Genomic DNA, 16,315 nt, shown 5'->3' with positions numbered 1-16,315 from the left:
AAAGTGAGACTCTGTCTAAAAAAAGGGAAAAAAAATCAGGAAATACTCTGTCAGGGAGAAACCAAAAGATGAAGTGTCCCCACTGATGGAGTTTAGACCACACTGCCCCAGAATATAACACTTTCACATATTAATATTTTAAGCTAAAGGAATTTGAGAAATAGCATGTTCAGAAAGGCCTCTCTGGTCTTCCCATGAAGCATGTTATGAAACCTTCTCTGTATCCAGAGGAATGGGGCAACCTTACCTCTGAAGATGGAGGGACATATGAGGAATCTAATGCACAGGCCTTGCTGAGTTTCCTCCAGTTTCCTATTCTCAGCTCAAGCTCTTTGTGCTATCACACTCTTCCACAACTCTGCTTCTCATCAAACCTAGTGTGAACGCACTCAGCTCTAACTGCTTCTGCAGATCTCCATTCCTTATGAAGACTGCGGTTTCTTGTAAAGCTTATATGAAATAAATTGCATGCTTTTCTCTTGTTAATCTGTCTTTTGTTACAGGGGCTGTAGCATAGACTCTGGAGGAAAAGATATTTTTTCTCCCCTAATGCTCAATTGTTATCAATCTGCAATTTTGATAAACTAAATCTGAAATTATGATGACTTAAAAGCATTTTCATGTCATACATTTAGTTTCCCTGTTACTAACCGTGAAATTAAAATATGGAATTTCTCCCATTCAGTACCATGAAGTTGGCAATGCTCTCTCCTGAATGAATGAATGAATAGCATAGTGGTCATGTCCTGGATTTGAAACTCTGTTTTCTCAACTCACCTAAATTTACAAGGACCAGATGCAAAATTCAGTGTCTCAACACATTTACAATGATAAATACAAACTATCCTATTCTGTCCTGAAGTAACCCATAACACAATATGTCACCCCCAAAATATGCTACTTTGACATAAGAATTATTTAGAGCTTAAGTCAATTCAGAAGAAGTAGATAGTCCTTCACTTAACAAGGATTTAAGATGTTTTGACTTTATGATGGTATGGGACCAATATCCATTCCATAAACCATTCTGTTTTTCACTTTCAATATAGTATTCAATAAATTGCATGAAACATTCAATACTTGACCATAACATATACTTTATGTAACATGATTTTGTTCAATGTTTGGCTAATATAAGTGTTCTGAGCATGTTTAAGGTAGGTAGGCTAAGCTGTGATATTTCGTAGGTTAGGTTTATCAGGATGTAAACCCATCATAAATTGAAAATATCTGTACAAGAAAAGCTCCCTGTTTTTTCACTATCTCCTTAAAAGCAGGACATAAATTTTCAAAGGTGTCTTTCCCCCTCTCTCTACCAGAAAGGACAAAAAGTTAATCACCTGCTGGGAACAGTGGCCTGTGCCTGTAGTCCCAGCTAGTCAGGAGACTGAGGTAGGAGAGTTGCTTGAGCACCGGAGTTTCAGACTACCCTGGGCAATATAGCAAGACCCTGTCTCTAAAAAAATAGGAAAAAATTAATCAGAGACAACTATAGACCCTTATCAGTCCAAAGATAGCACTAGAAGAATCCACATACCAAACTTCACTAACCAGACTGTGTGTCTATCACTAGTTTCCCCTACCTTTAACTTCCCACAATTTGCCACTTTTGGAAGCCAAAAATTGCATACTTTTAACCTGTCATTTCTCTACAATTCATTGTTCTTTGTTGAAAATGCTGTACAAACCCAATTTTTTTGTTTTTTTTTGCAGAGACAGTTTCACTTTATCGCCATTGGTAGATGCCGTGGAGTCACACAGCTCACAGCAACCTCCAACTCCTGGGCTTAGGCGATTCTCCTGCCTCAGCCTCCCGAGTAGCTGGGGCTACAGGTGCCCGCCACAACGCCCGGCTATTTTTTGGTTGCAGTTTGGCCGGGGCCAGGTTTGAACCCGCCACCCTCGGTATATGGGGCCGGTGCCCTACCGACTGAGCCACAGGCGCTGCCCCGAACCCAAATTGTTAAGCCACCTCTTTGAGTTACTCTTCCTGGAGTTTCTCTCATATATCCGAGATATGCATATTACTAAACTTCTGTATGTTTTCTTTTGTTGTCTGGTCTTGCTTTAAGGGCGCCCCCCCCCCATAGGAGACCCTAGAAGACTACTAGGATTTCTCTCCCTCTCCGTAGCCCCAAGGAGGGCTTGTGATGCAAGCTCAGTGCCTGGTTTTCAGCTCCCCGCTTTCTAGATTCCACCCAGATCACCCCCTCTGTTAACTTGCCCTTTTTCCAGCTGAGTAGGTACAGCTGATGAGACTGGGGTTTTCTCGGGTACATTCCAGGCCCAGCGGAAACAGTTTCATTATTGAACTTGTAAAGTTTCCAAATTTCCTCAGCAAAAGGTTGCTGTCCAGTAGATTTTTCTCATGCTCATTCTGAGGGTATCCTGGTCGGCATGTTGTGGAGGTTCCTCGACAGCGCCAGCTTCTGGGTAGAAGCAGGCCAGGGTGTTTTCGCGGTCAGAGGCACAGGGCTGCGCCAGCGGTGAGTTACCAGCGCTTGCCTCGCAGTTAGGAGCCGTCACTCTGCCACAACGCCCGACGCGACGACAAAGAGGGCGTGGGGGCTCTAAAAGTTCCGCTTATCTAAAAGTAGACCGCTCTGAAGGACATCTTATCACCACCGAGGGTTGCGGCAGGGCGCCTCCCCCACCAGAGAGGGGGAAAAGGCACAAAGAAGAGGTGGGTGAACACCAAAGGCTGCTTCAACTTCTAAATAGTACCCGTATGGACGCTGAGGTCTCTTTTAGTTTGTTTTTGCGAGGACTGGTACTATGAATGACGACAGAGGTTTCCCCTTCCACGTCTGCACACGGTGACAAACAGCAACATGCCCCCTCCGGTCGACGACGCCAGTTTCGGACAGCCTCCCAGCTGAGACGCTTGCCCTTCTTTCTGCCCGTCTTCAAGATGGCGTCCGCCGCCTCGCGGCCCCGCCCTCGAGCCAGCCGGCCCGCCCCTCCGCGGGGCCGCGCAGCGCGTACCCGCCGCCCCTCCCCGCGCGAGCTCCACCCAGGTCGCAGGCAGCGCGGTCGGTGGCGGCTGTTTCCCGCCATTGTGCGAAGTGGAGGCTGGGGGCTGCACACGCCGAGCCTGACCGTCTCCAGCAGCTCTTGGCTACCGCCGCCGCAGTCGCTGCTCCCTGAGGCACTGGGAGGCCGGGCGGCCCGCGCCGCGCTGTGCGTGGGAGGGCGCGGGCAAGGAGCGGCCGAGCCCCTGCGGAGAAAGCTGGGCGCCGGCCACCCGGGCCGCGCCGACCGCGGCCCTCGACGAGATGCCCTGTGGGGAGGATTGGCTCAGCCACCCGCTTGGGATCGTACAAGGCTTCTTCGGTGAGTGGCGGCGTCGGGGGCGGGCCAGGGCGGCCGCCGAGTTTACTGAGCCCCGGGGCCGGGCCCCGCCGCGCGGCCCCCACGCGGGACCGGCTCGAGGGCTCAGAGGCCCTGGACGGCTCCCCGGGACCTGCGCGGGACTGTCCCTGCCCGGGCCGCGGCCGCAGGTGACTCCCACCTGCCCAAGTCGCCGCTTGCGAGCGGCCAAGGTTAAGTGGCAAGGACCAGGCTGTGATGGGCGGCCTCGTCCCGGGTTTGTGGTTCAGTTTGGGGGCCGGAGCCCCGAGGGCCGCAAACTCGGAGAGGTCCTTGACCCTCGGGATGGGCTCGCGGGGCGGCGGGGAAGGAAAACCACTTTGCCTGGGGGAAACCTACAGGATATTTCAAAACTTCCGGTGTGTGCGGGGAGTCTCGTCGGCCAGCACCGAAGTTAGCTCCAACTCCTGTGTTACACACATCCTCTTTACAAGTACAGAGAAGATTTAATGTTACAGTTTAATTTTTCTGCGGGGATGACTTTAGAACCCGTCTAGCCGGCGTCTGCTCCTGTGCCAAAAGTGAACTACAACGAGTTTCAGATAGAAAGCTGAGAATGCGGCAGGCAAGCTTAGTAAATTTTGTTCGCAATTAGGATTTTTTTGTTTTACTTTTTTATCCTTTTTACTTTGCAAGGTTGAAATTGTTACTGCTACTTTTCTGTTGAGGGTACATGAAGAAAGATTTGTATTTGTTTGTCGTTTACTGAACATTTTGACAACCCCTTTCCCCTTCCCCAGTGTCTTGTTGCACTTAGGAGCCGTGGAGACAGATCCAGCAAGAAATCACTGTGTTAGATCCTAACACTTGACTTGTCTGTAGTTTAACTAGAGTTATAGAGAGTGACCTTAGCTCATTGAAAACGTCGTGGGATAAGGGGGTGAAAGCCGAACAGTCCGCAACAGCTGAAACCAATAGTATAAAATGTGTGTTATTTCTAGTAGGTAAGCATTTCATACTCAGCAAGTCTGTATTCATTTTATCTGTGATTCTAAGCAGTTATATGGTTTCTCAGGCTGAAAGTAAAGGCAGCATATTAGAAGAAATCCTGGATAGGCGTCCAAATTGTAGCCAGTGAAACTGGCAACCGGATAGAGGAAATAAGCTATAAATAAAACAAAAAATGAAAAGCTATAAATAAAACAAAATAAAAAAGGCAGATTCACTTTATAGCAGTCACGGGTGTTTTGAGAAAGGGGCATATATTCCTCCACTAAATCCTAGTAATTGATGTTCACAATAATGCTGAAACTGATCCTTGATGTTCAAAATAATGGCCCCAAAATGTTAAGTAAAAATTAAATTATATTGGTTTAAGAGGGTGCAGACACATAGATACTTTTTAGGAAAAATCTTTCTAAAGTAAAAAGGGTTGATGTTTAAAGGACTAGGTTACAATTACCAATAATACAAAGTTCATTTATGAGAAATGCCTATACCGTGGTCTTGTTGGATAAATGAGATGATTTTATATTTGCTGAAGATGTGAATGTATTTGTGTCAGATTTTTTTCTCTTATGCGTATGATCCTAAGGGGCACATCTCCGAGTCAAGAAAGGGTTTAATTTGGTTATCAAATACTGGTTTTATAGTACTTATAAATTCTGCAGATATTGATGTTTTTCTCCCCAGAATGTCTTATTCTCATATAGGTTGTGTCTTTCAGAGAAGTCGTACTGTTTTTTTTGTTTTTTTTTTTTTTTTTTTTTTGTAGAGACAGAGTCTCACTTTATGGCCCTCGGTAGAGTGCCGTGGCATCACACAGCTCACAGCAACCTCCAACTCCTGGGCTTAAGCGATTCTCCTGCCTCAGCCTCCCGAGTAGCTGGGACTACAGGCGCCCGCCACAACGCCCAGCTATTTTTGGTTGCAGTTCAGCCGGGGCCGGGTTTGAATCCGCCACCCTCGGTATATGGAGCCGGTGCCTTACCGACTGAGCCACAGGCACCGCCCTGTCATACTGTTTTTTTGTTTTTGTAGAGACAGAGTCTCACTTTACCGCCCTCGGTAGAGTGCTGTGGTGTCACACAGCTCACAGCAACCTCCAGCTCTTGGGCTTACGTGATTCTCTTGCCTCAGCCTCCCGAGCAGCTGGGACTACAGGCGCCTGCCACAACGCCCGGCTATTTTTTTGTTTCAGTTTGGCCAGGGCCGGGTTTGAACCCACCACCCTCGGTATATGGGGCCGGCGCCCCATACTGTTTTTTTGTAGAAGTTATTTTAAAGTACAGTGTATGTTTTTGCTGTTATTTTCCTATCACTGCGACTGTATTGGGTATCTTTGTAATAATGGCATTACAAGTATTTGTGTGATAAGTAAGTTAAACTTGTATATACTTTTTGGCTTAGTAGGAAATTATTTTATATCTATTTTTCCCCAAGTTAGAAAGGTAATACATGTTTGTTGTACAAAAAAAAAAAAATTAGTGTCATGTAACAGAATACAAAGGCTTATAACTATATAATTTTTTTTGCGGTGTTTGAACCCACCACCTCAGGCATACAGGGCCAGCACCCTACTCCTTTGAGCCACAGGCGCCACCCATAATTCTTCATCTTAAAGATAACTACGGTTTGATTCATGGTTGTCCAATTTGTTTTCTTTGTATATATTTACATTTATATATACAACCTTTTTGCCACCAAGGACCAATTGTATGAAGAGGGGGTTTCTGGATGATTCAAGCATGTCTACCTCAGATCATCAGGCATTAAATTCTCATAAGGAGCATACAACTTAGACCTGGTAGTCGTGTTCCTCCTGTGAGAATCTAATGCTGATGCTTATCAGACATCTGACAGGAGGCAAAGCTTAGGTGGTCAGTGGGGAGCAGCTGTAAATACAGACGTTTTACTCACTAGCTCCTGCCGCCGTCTGCTGTGCCACCCTGTTATTAACAGGCCCGGGGGTTGGGGACTGCAGATTTTGACGGTTTTTTATTTTTATTTATGTCTCAAGCTGTTATTCTGGGTAAAGTGCCATGGTGTCATAGCTCACAACAACTCCAACTCTTGAGCTGAAGCGATCCTCCTTCCTCAGTTTTTCTATATTTAGTAGAGACAGGGGTCTTGCTTTTGCTCAGACTAGTCTCGAACTCATGAGCTCAAGCTATCCACCTGCCTCGGCCTCCTAGCGTGCTAGGATTACAGGTGTGAGCCACTGTGCCCAGCCTAGATAGTTTTCTAAAACAAAAATGCAATTTTGCTGTGCATGTTATTCTGAAATATACACTTAATATGTGTTAATCTTGAAGATCTTTTCAAATGAGTCTGATTTTTTTTTCATAGTCTTATTGTCCCTGTCATATACTTTCACCTAAACTTATTAACCCTGTCATATATTTTAAGTTAGGTGTGTCTATCTAGAGCAAGGCTGTCTGGGTGGCACCTGAGGCTCATTGAGTAGGGCACTGGCCCCATAGACTGAGGATGGCGGGTTGGAACCCAGCCCCGGCCAAACCGCAAAAAAAAAAAAAAAAAAAAATAGCCGGGCATTGTGGCAGGTCCTTGTAGTCCCAGCTACTTGGGAGGCTGAGGCAAGAGAATTGCTGAAGCCCAAGAGCTGGAGGTTGCTGTGAGCTGTGACGCCATGGCCCTCTACTGAGGGTGACAAAGCGAGACTCTGTCTCTAAAAAAAATAGAGTGAGGCTGTCTAATACAGTAGCCATTTGTAGCTATTTAAATTTAAGTTAATTAAAATTATAAAGCAATTAAAAGTTTAGTTTCTTCCTGTTACTAACCACACTTCAAGTGTTTGTTTGCTAACTACATGCGGATGGATGTTAATTATTGGATAATACAGATACAGAATGTTTCTATGAGGAAGTTCTTTTATACAGGGCTGATCTAGACTATTTTGTATTTTAGTATGTGTTGCTATTCTTTTTTTTTTTTTTTGCAGTTTTGGCCAGGGCCAGGCTTGAATCCGCCACCCCTGGTATATGGGCCGGCGGCACCCTACTCCTTGAGCCACAGGCGCCGCCCTATGTGTTACTATTTTTTTAATAACCAACTATTTACTGACTCTTCTTCCTCTTTCAGGTTCTGAATTCTGTCGTTCTTATTCTAGTTCTTCTTTTTTTTCTTTTGAGACAGAAGTCTTACTCTGTTTCCCCGGATAGAGTGCTATGGCATCATAGCTCACAGTAACCTCAAACTCCTGGGCTCAAAAGATCCTCTTGCCTCAGCCTCCCAAGTAGCTGAGACCATAGGTGCCCACCACAATGCCTGGCTAGTTTTTCTGTTTTTAGTAGAGATGAGATCTCACTATTGTTCAGTCTGGTCTCTAACTCCTGGGCTGAGGAGATCCACCTGGGTTGGCTTCCCATAGTGCTAGGATTACAGGCGGTAGCCACCATACCTGGCCTAGTTCTAGTTCTTGGTGTTAAGTGTCTTTTAATGTGACCAGAGACCTTCATCTCGCATTCTACTGTCATAAATCAGGCCATTTTAGTCTCATTCCTCAACGACTGGAAGAACCTCCTAACTAGTCTTTTGCGTCTAGTCTTGCTTCTTTCTTCCACTCTCTACACTGGAATCGACTCCCTCTTGCCCTTAATATCTGATCCAGACCTATTAAAGTGCTCTGGGAGGTCCTTCTTGGTTCTACCTTTACCTACCTCTCAGACTTTATTGCTGCATTCTTCCCCGTACTCTCTGTCCCAGGCATACTGAACTTTCATGCCTTTTTTTTTTTTTTAGACTAAGTCTCATTCTGTTGCCCTGGGTAGAGTGCTGTAGCGTCTTAGCTCACAGCAACCTCAAACTCTTGGGTTCATACGATTCTCTTGCCCTCCCAGGAATAGCTGGAACTACAGGCATCTGCTACTCTGCCAGAAAAATTTGCCCAGCTTTTGCTATTTTTAGTAGAGATGGGTCTTACTTTTCGTTCAGGCTGGTCTCAAATTCTGAGCTCAAGCAATGCACCTGCCTCACTCCCAGAGTGCTAGGATTATAGGCATCAGCCACCCCTGGCCATACTGAATTCTTTCAGTTGATATTTTTTCCGTTTGATTTTGAATCTCGTTAGTGTAGGACTTTTGCACTTGCTGTTTCTTTCACCTGGTTCTGCCTTCCAACCCATGTAAACTTACCTGGCTAAATCTTAACTTTCCCTTCAGGAACCTAAGTTAGGTAACAAGGTGAATAACCCTTACTTCATGTTACTGCAGGATCCTGTGTGTCCCTGAAAATTAATGTATAAAGTGCATTGTTGAATTTTGTTTGATACATGGGTCCCTGTGCTAGATTTTGACTCTGGGAGTTTAGGGCCTGTACCCACATGATTCACCATCATATCTTCCCTAGAATATGCCTTGTACATTGAAAGTGCTCATTGAACACTTGTTGAACAGAGGCAGTGGAAAGACTGATTAATCAGAAATGTTGTAAATTGGGATGGTGACAACCAGTGCCAAATTTAGGATACTCCTTTTATGCTTTATATTGGTTCAGAGAATGTGATCATACTAGGTATGAGTTACTTTGACGCATAAATCCTAATTCTTTCTTCTTGGTTCAGATAAGAAACTTTGAAATTCTGCAGGTGACCAGTCAGAATTATATGAATCATAATTTATCTTTGTGGACCAGTCTGTTTTGAATTTGTATCTGCCATATTATAGTTGTTTTTATGTAAAAATTTTCCTGTAAGCCTTTATAAAATGCCTCTCATGTTTCTGTTTTATTTTCTAACTGATTTTATATACAGAACATTGAGGTTCAAGGGCTTGGGAATTCATTATTCCAAGATTTGGGAATACATTAGTTTAGTAGATCTTTGTTGGGCTCTTTTATGTGCATATTGTTAATGTCTGAGTCCCCATAGTGATTATTCATTTACTGACCTGTGTCAAACTGCTTCCATTAAATAAAGGTAGGAGCCTTAAATTAAAAAGTTTTATACTCTACTTTTTCTTTTAATCATATTCTTTTTTACCTAGAAAAGAGAATTTTTTTCCTTTGAATTAATAACTTGAATCAATAACAGCTTTTAATTTCAGAAGAAGTAGGAATTTTTCTAAACTCTGATTTCTTTCACTTTTTCCTCTTTTGGATGTTGGTTGGACCAAGATCATTATTTTTTATTGTATTTAAAGTTCTTTGGTTGTATCTAACAGAACTAGATTAACTCATTCAAAAAAGAACAGTGTTGTGTGAAGGAGGGCAGAGTGGAGTTTTTTATAACTAGCATTTTAGTGAATTTATAATAATAAAATTAAATAAAAGTTGGTTTGCTTTTTATTATCAAATTCACACCCTTATTGTATGTACCCAGCTTTGATCTCTGCTACCACCCTGTCCTTGGTAGGTCACTGAAAAAAATAATTTACAGTTTTATTTTTTAGAGATAGGGTCTCACTGTGTTGTCTAGGCTGTTCTGGAACTCCTGAGCTCAAGCAATTCTCCTGCCTCAGGCTCTCAAGTAGGTGGGATTATAGGCATGAGCTGCTGCATGCATCTCAAAAAAGTAATTTATATTAAGACCATAGATCCCAAAAGTAGACAGTGTGGTTGCGTATTCTAAGAGACTAAGTAGAATTAGGAACTGGAAAGGTAGCAGGAATCTAGGCAACTTTTCTCAGTATTTTTCTCTTACACGACATTCTTCTCTGCATGCCAACTGTCCTTGTACCTTCCAAATTCAGTCATTCTCAGTTCTAATCCAAATTAGCTAACATCTTTATCTTGTTTGTATGTGTGTATGACAGTGTCTCCCTCTGTTGCCCAGGCTAGAGGGCCATGGTGTCGCTTAGCTTACAGCAACTTCAAACCCTTGGCTTGAGCAATTCTCTTGCCTCAGCCTCCCAAGTAGCTGGTGTTGAACTCCTGAACTCCTGAGCCTGGGCCTCCCAGAGTGCTAAGATTACAGGCAGAGCCACCATGCCTGGCCTGTAGACAGCTTCCAACTCCAGGGTTATAACCCAGGGTATTTGATTCCTTGAGCGGATAAGTTCGAACATCTCCTTTCTATACTACATAATTATTTTTAGTATTACTGAGTTGTACGCAATGCTGAAAGTATTACATATTTCGAAATAGACCTGGTCATTGCTTATATTGCCTTCTCTTCCCCCACTCTCATTTTAGATTTTTTTTTTTTTTTTTTTTTTTGGCTGGGGCTAGGTTTGAACCCGCCACCTTCGGCATATGGGACCGGCACCCTACTCCTTGAGCCACAGGAGCCGCCCTAGATTTTTTTTTTTTTTTTATTGTTAAATCATAGCTGTGTACATTAGTGCAATTTTTTTTTTTTTTTTGAGACAGACTCTCATTGTGTCGCCCTGGGTAGAGTGCTGTGGCATTACAGCGCACAGCAACTCAAACTCTTGGCCTTAAGCGATTCTCCTGCCTCAGCCTGCCTCCTCACCTGTAGCTGGTACTACAGGTGCCCACCACAATGCCTGGCTATTTTGTTGTTGTTGTAGTTGTCACTGTTGTTTAGCAGGCCTTGGCTGGGGTCGAACTCACCAGCCCCGGTATATGTGGCTGGCACCTTAACCACTGAGCAATAGGGGCCGAGCCACATTTTAGAATTTTTTGTTGCGTCCCACCATGATGAGTTGTTTCATGTTGGTATAGTTAATACATTTCAGATTTTTTTATAAAACTAAGAATCATTTTATGTTAATTGTATTTTATAAACTAATTACATAATTAATTCTTTGTTTTAATAATAATTCCCCAACTTTTTTTACAGGACAAAAAAATTCAACTATTCACTCAGTAGTATTTGTAGCTACCTAGTGGTTTGAATTTTGGTCTTTTCGTTATAGTCAATATAATATATAAACAAGTGCTAATGAATAAGTAAATTTTAATGAAATTGAAATGTCACAAAGGAGACAAGGTAGGCGACTAGCAAATTATACCATTGATGGAGCTGACATTTTCTTGATTTATTCTTTAGTTTTAATGAAAATAGCTTAAAAGAGAATGCATTTTAATAAAGACATCTTTTAAATCCAGTAAAATAGTTCACGTATCAGTTAAAATTTGCACCTTCTACACCTCATTTCACACTGTTTCAGTGTTACTTTATTTAAATGTGTTTTAAATATAAGCACAAAGAAAAATCTTATAAGTTGTCCCATAGAAGATAGACTTGAAATAACTCGTTTTGTTTCCTCATCTTTATGATTATTATTACTAATTTTAAATTTATTGTATACATCCTGGTCTCTAGAGTACAATAGAAGTTTTGGGGCACTAAGTATGCCCTAGGAAGTTTGGACTGTTGTGAACAATTTTAGAGAGATTTACTCTTGAAACAAATAGGTGTAGCTTATCTGTGTTGGCAGCCAATTCTGTAAATAAGGAGGCCCAGAATTAACTTCTTTTTTTTTTTTTTTTTTTTGCTTTTTGGCAGGGGCTGGGTTTGAACCCGCCACCTCCGGCATATGGGACCGGCGCCCTACTCCCTGAGCCACAGGCACCGCCCAGAATTAACTTCTATTTAGAATGCAATGATTGTTAAAGGGCAAGTAGTAAAAATGTGCTAATTTGACACTTAACACATACTTTGTTAAAACTCAGCAGTAACTGCAACAATTGTTTAGGGTTTAGACCAACAGAAGATTTTTCAAGAAAGAATATTGTATCACTAACATTGTTTAGAATTGTCAATGCATGGTGATGATAAGTGAATAATTAGTTGGTTTTATTATTTTTAAATTCTGTACAAGAAATGCTGCTCCTTATCGCCCGCACTTAGGTTAGACCACTCTTACCACTTCCTTTTAGTAGGCTAACTTCTTGACTCCCCTCCTAATTATTTTCTTACTTTGAGTGTGACTATGTTATGTTAATTACCTTTTTAACTTCAGTTTTTTCATCTTTTGGAAATAATCAGAGAACCCATTTTTACAGGCTTATTGTAAGGATTAAATGGGATAATACATGTAAAGTACTTAGAATAGTGCCTGGCATTAAGAATTCATTAAAAATTAACCATTACGGGCGGCGCCTGTGGCTCAGTGAGTAGGGCGCCCGCCCCATATGCCGAGGGTGGCCGGTTTGAACCCAGCCCCGGCCAAACTGCAACAAATAAATAGCTGGGTGTTGTGGCGGGCGCCTGTAGTCCCAGCTGCTTGGGAGGCTGAGGCAAGAGAATCGCGTAAGCCCAAGAGTTAGAGGTTGCTGTGAGCCGTGTGACGCCATGGCACTCTACCCGAGGGGGGTACAGTGAGACACTGTCTCTACAAAAAAAAAAAAAAAAATTAACCATTACTAGGGCGGCGCCTGTGGCTCAAAGGAGTAGGGCACCCGCCCCATATGCCGGAGGTGATGGGTTCAAACCCAGCCCCAGCCAAAAACTGCAAAAAAAAAAAAAATAATAAATTAACCATTACTTTGTTGTAATTTATAATTTATGATACTATTATTCTATATTATATATACTGCGCGCTCTCTCTCTCACACACACACACACTAGAACAAACACAGCTTTATGTTTCCCGGTTGGGTATACCATTTATTTCCTTTCCTTGTCTTCGTACATTAGCTAGGACTTGTAGGTGTTGAAGAGGAATGATGAGAGAGGAGACATCCCGGACGTGTTCCTGATTTCATGGGAAAATATCCAGGCTTTCACTGAGATGTTTAATTTCTGTTGCTTTCCTTTTAAATTTAAGGGCATATTCTAAAAATTTTCCCCTACAACAACTGTGGATACTATGTCCACTTTATAAGATGAGAAAGTTGGTGCCTCTGTACTGCTCTCCTTTGCTTCTGCCCAATTTGTTCAGACATTGTGTATTGCCAAAGTTTGTAATATTTACATTCTGCCTATAACTATAATTCTTTTGTGTTTTGTTTGATAGAATTATAAAGGTTAAGAACCAGTGAATAGCATTTATAGTATTATAATTGTATAATTTCCCTATGGAACTACCTAACAGAGAGTACTTGGACAGTTAGGAAGTTTAGGGATAGTATTTCAAGAATAAAGGTCAAGCAGTTTCTGTTACACTCTTAAGTTTACTATCAAGCTATATTTTCTTTTTTTTTTTTTTTCAGAAACAGAGTCTTGCTTTGTCACTCAGGCTGGAGTGAGGTGGCACAGTTATATCTCACTACAGCTTCCAACTTCTGGAATCAAGTGATCCACCTGCCTCAGCCTCCTGAGTAGTTAGGACTACAGGCATATGCCACCACTGTGGACTAATTTTTCTTAAAAAAATTTTTATAGGAATGGGTCTTGCTGTGTTGTCCAGGCTGGTCTCAAACTCCTGTTGAGCCAATTTATAGTTTTTTTAAACCATAAATAGGTTCTGGACATTATCAAATACTTTGTTCTGTTGTTAGGGTTTGGTCAGTTGTCTGTGTTCTCAGTTCTTGTGTGCTCTTGACTAAAGAATGACCAGACCCCTTAAAGTAAGGCAAGCAGGAAACAAAGTTAATTGAAGAAGGTACAGATGGGTTTGCAGAGCAAGAGCATGGTATGTTCTCCTTAGACACCATACGGGCCCCTTTATTGTGACAAGAAAAGACCTTGGTTATGGCCTGTGGTTCTGTTTTCTATTATCTGGATTAAGCCCACCTCATGGTTCAGGGGTCACCTGGGAACCATTGAGTCTTGTGCATGCAGACCTCTTACGGACCTCTCTGAAAGTCCCGTATGGGATGTGAACCACAAGGTAAATTTAAGCTAATTACATGATAATTATTGGTCCTAAGATTGTTCTAGGTCACTTTCCAGATTCTCTTGTACTTACCTGTGTTGCTTGGCCTTTGTGGTAGAGAGTCTTCTGCATTTTTTTGCAGTTCTCCAGGTGTGGGCAATTGCTTGGGACAGGATTAAGGTGGGGCAGCACCAGGGAGGGGGGTAAAGGGGTCCTGCCTTATACTTTTTCCCTAGGAGAGCCAGAATCCTAACTATCTACCCAACACGGTGACCACTGAGGTGGTCATATATTTTACCCTTTTACCCAAATATTTTACCCTTTTACCCAGATATATATATATATATATATATAGGGCCAGTGCCCTACTCACTGAGCCACAGGGGCCACCCCCCTTTCATCTTTTAATGTGTCTAAGTTAATTAATTTTCTTTTTTTTTTTTTTTTTGAGACAGAGCCTCAAGCTGTCACCCTGGGTAGAGTGCCATGGCATCACAGCTCACAGCAACCTCCAACTCAAGCCAGTCTCTTGTCTCTGCCTCCCGAGTAGCTGGGACTACAGGCGCCTGCCACAACGCCCGGCTATTTTTTGGTTGCAGCCATCATTGTTGTTTGGCAGGCCCCAGCTGGATTTGAACCCGCCAGCTCAGGTGTATGTGGCTGGTGCCTTAGCTGCTTGAGCCACAGGCGCCAAGCCTAAGTTAATTAATTTTCTAATAATGAACTATTCTTGCATTATTGGAATAAGTGCTGCTTGATTATGATCTCTTTCTTTCTTTTTTTATTGAGACAGCATCTTACTGTATCACCCTCAGTAGAGTGCTGTGACATCACAGCTCACAGCAACCTCAAACTCTTGGGCTTAAGCGATTCTCTTGCCTCAGCCTCCTGAGCAGCTGGGACTACAGGTGCCCGCCTCAACCCCCCATTATTTTTGGTTGCAGTTGTCATTGTCATTTAGCGGGCCTGGGCTGGGCTCGAACCCACCAGCCTCAGTGTATGTGGCCTGCATCCTACTCACTGAGCTACAGGCACCAAGCTGATTATGATCTTTTTCTTACTTTGTTGGATTTAATTAATTAGTAGCTTATAGAGGTTTGTTTGTTTGTTTGTTTTTTGAGACAGAATCTCACTTTGTGGCCCTGGTAGAGTGCTGTAGCATCACTGCTCACAGCACCCTCAAACTCTTGGCCTTAAGCAATTCTCTTCCCTCAGCCTCCCAAGTAGCTGGGACTACAGGTACCCACCACAACACCTGACTATTTTTGGGTTGTAGTTGTCGTTGTTGTTTGGCAGGCCCGGGCTGGGTTCAAACCCACCAGCTCTGGCGTATGTGGCTGGCGCCCTAGCCGCTGAGCTACAGGCGCTGAGCTGCTTATAGAGGATTTTTGCATCTTTATTTTTTATGAAATTGGCCTGAAATGCTACCAGATTATCTAGACTTGAGACTTCCTGGGAGTGAGAGGGAGGATTACCTACTGTTTCATTTCTCATGTTGACATTAGGTATACAGTGTTCTTTGACCAAAATGTGATACAAATAACTTGGTATGCCAATCTTGGTAATTTATATTCTTTCAAAAATGTAAATAGTTCTGAATTTTCAAGCTTATTAGTTCATAGCTCATGATATTTTACATAGTTTATAGATTGTTATGTGTAGCATTTCCCCTTTTTCATTTTGGTGTGTATCCTATTATCTATAGTCATTTTTCCTTTTTATTCGTTTATTTATTTTTGAGACAGAGTCTCAAGCTGTTGCCCCGGGTAGAGTGCTGCAGCGTCACAGCTCACAGCAACCTCAAACTCTTGGGCTTAAGTGATTCTCTTGCTTCAGCCTCCCAAGTAGCTGGGACTATAGGTGCCCGCCTAGGTGCCCAAAACCTGGCTATTTTGTTGTTGTTACAGTTGTCATTGTTGTTTTAGCTGGCCCGGGCCGGGATCAAACCTGCCAGCTTTGGTGTATGTGGCTGGTGCCCTACCCACTGAATGCAGGCACCGCCCAGAGAACATGTTATACATCTGGTATTGATTGAGGTTTATATCATGGCTAGTATATAGAACTTTTTCTGAATGTGTCACATATTAAAAAGTACATTCTGGGGTGGCGCCTGTGGCTCACCCAGCCCTGGCCAAAAACCACACACACACAAAAAAAAGTACATTCTGTTTGGAGGTTTATTTCAGAGCTTATTATTCTTATCTGCCATGTGTATCTATTTACTTTTTGTTTTGTGCTTTATATCTCAGAGGTAGCTGTGTTACAGTCTCAAATTGTGATTGCTGTTTTTATTTTTCTCTTTAATTCTATAAATTGTTGCTTTA

General features: G+C 42.7%; 1 protein-coding gene across 1 annotated transcript in view; it reads left to right on the top strand.

Moving 5' to 3' along the window:
• Positions 1 to 3,007: 3,007 nt before the first annotated feature.
• MCMBP (minichromosome maintenance complex binding protein) overlaps positions 3,008 to 16,315 on the top strand; it is a 60,348-nt gene continuing 47,040 nt past the window's right edge. Inside the window, exon 1 of the mRNA XM_053583905.1 lies at positions 3,008 to 3,333. Within this exon, the coding sequence (XP_053439880.1) occupies positions 3,276 to 3,333 (58 nt within the window). The 5' untranslated portion in view covers positions 3,008 to 3,275. The remainder of the gene's footprint in view (positions 3,334 to 16,315) is intronic.

This window comes from Nycticebus coucang, chromosome 3 (genome assembly GCF_027406575.1).
Source record: "Nycticebus coucang isolate mNycCou1 chromosome 3, mNycCou1.pri, whole genome shotgun sequence".
NCBI classification, from domain to species: domain Eukaryota; kingdom Metazoa; phylum Chordata; class Mammalia; order Primates; family Lorisidae; genus Nycticebus; species Nycticebus coucang.
This window is presented reverse-complemented; position numbering and strand designations above follow the sequence as displayed.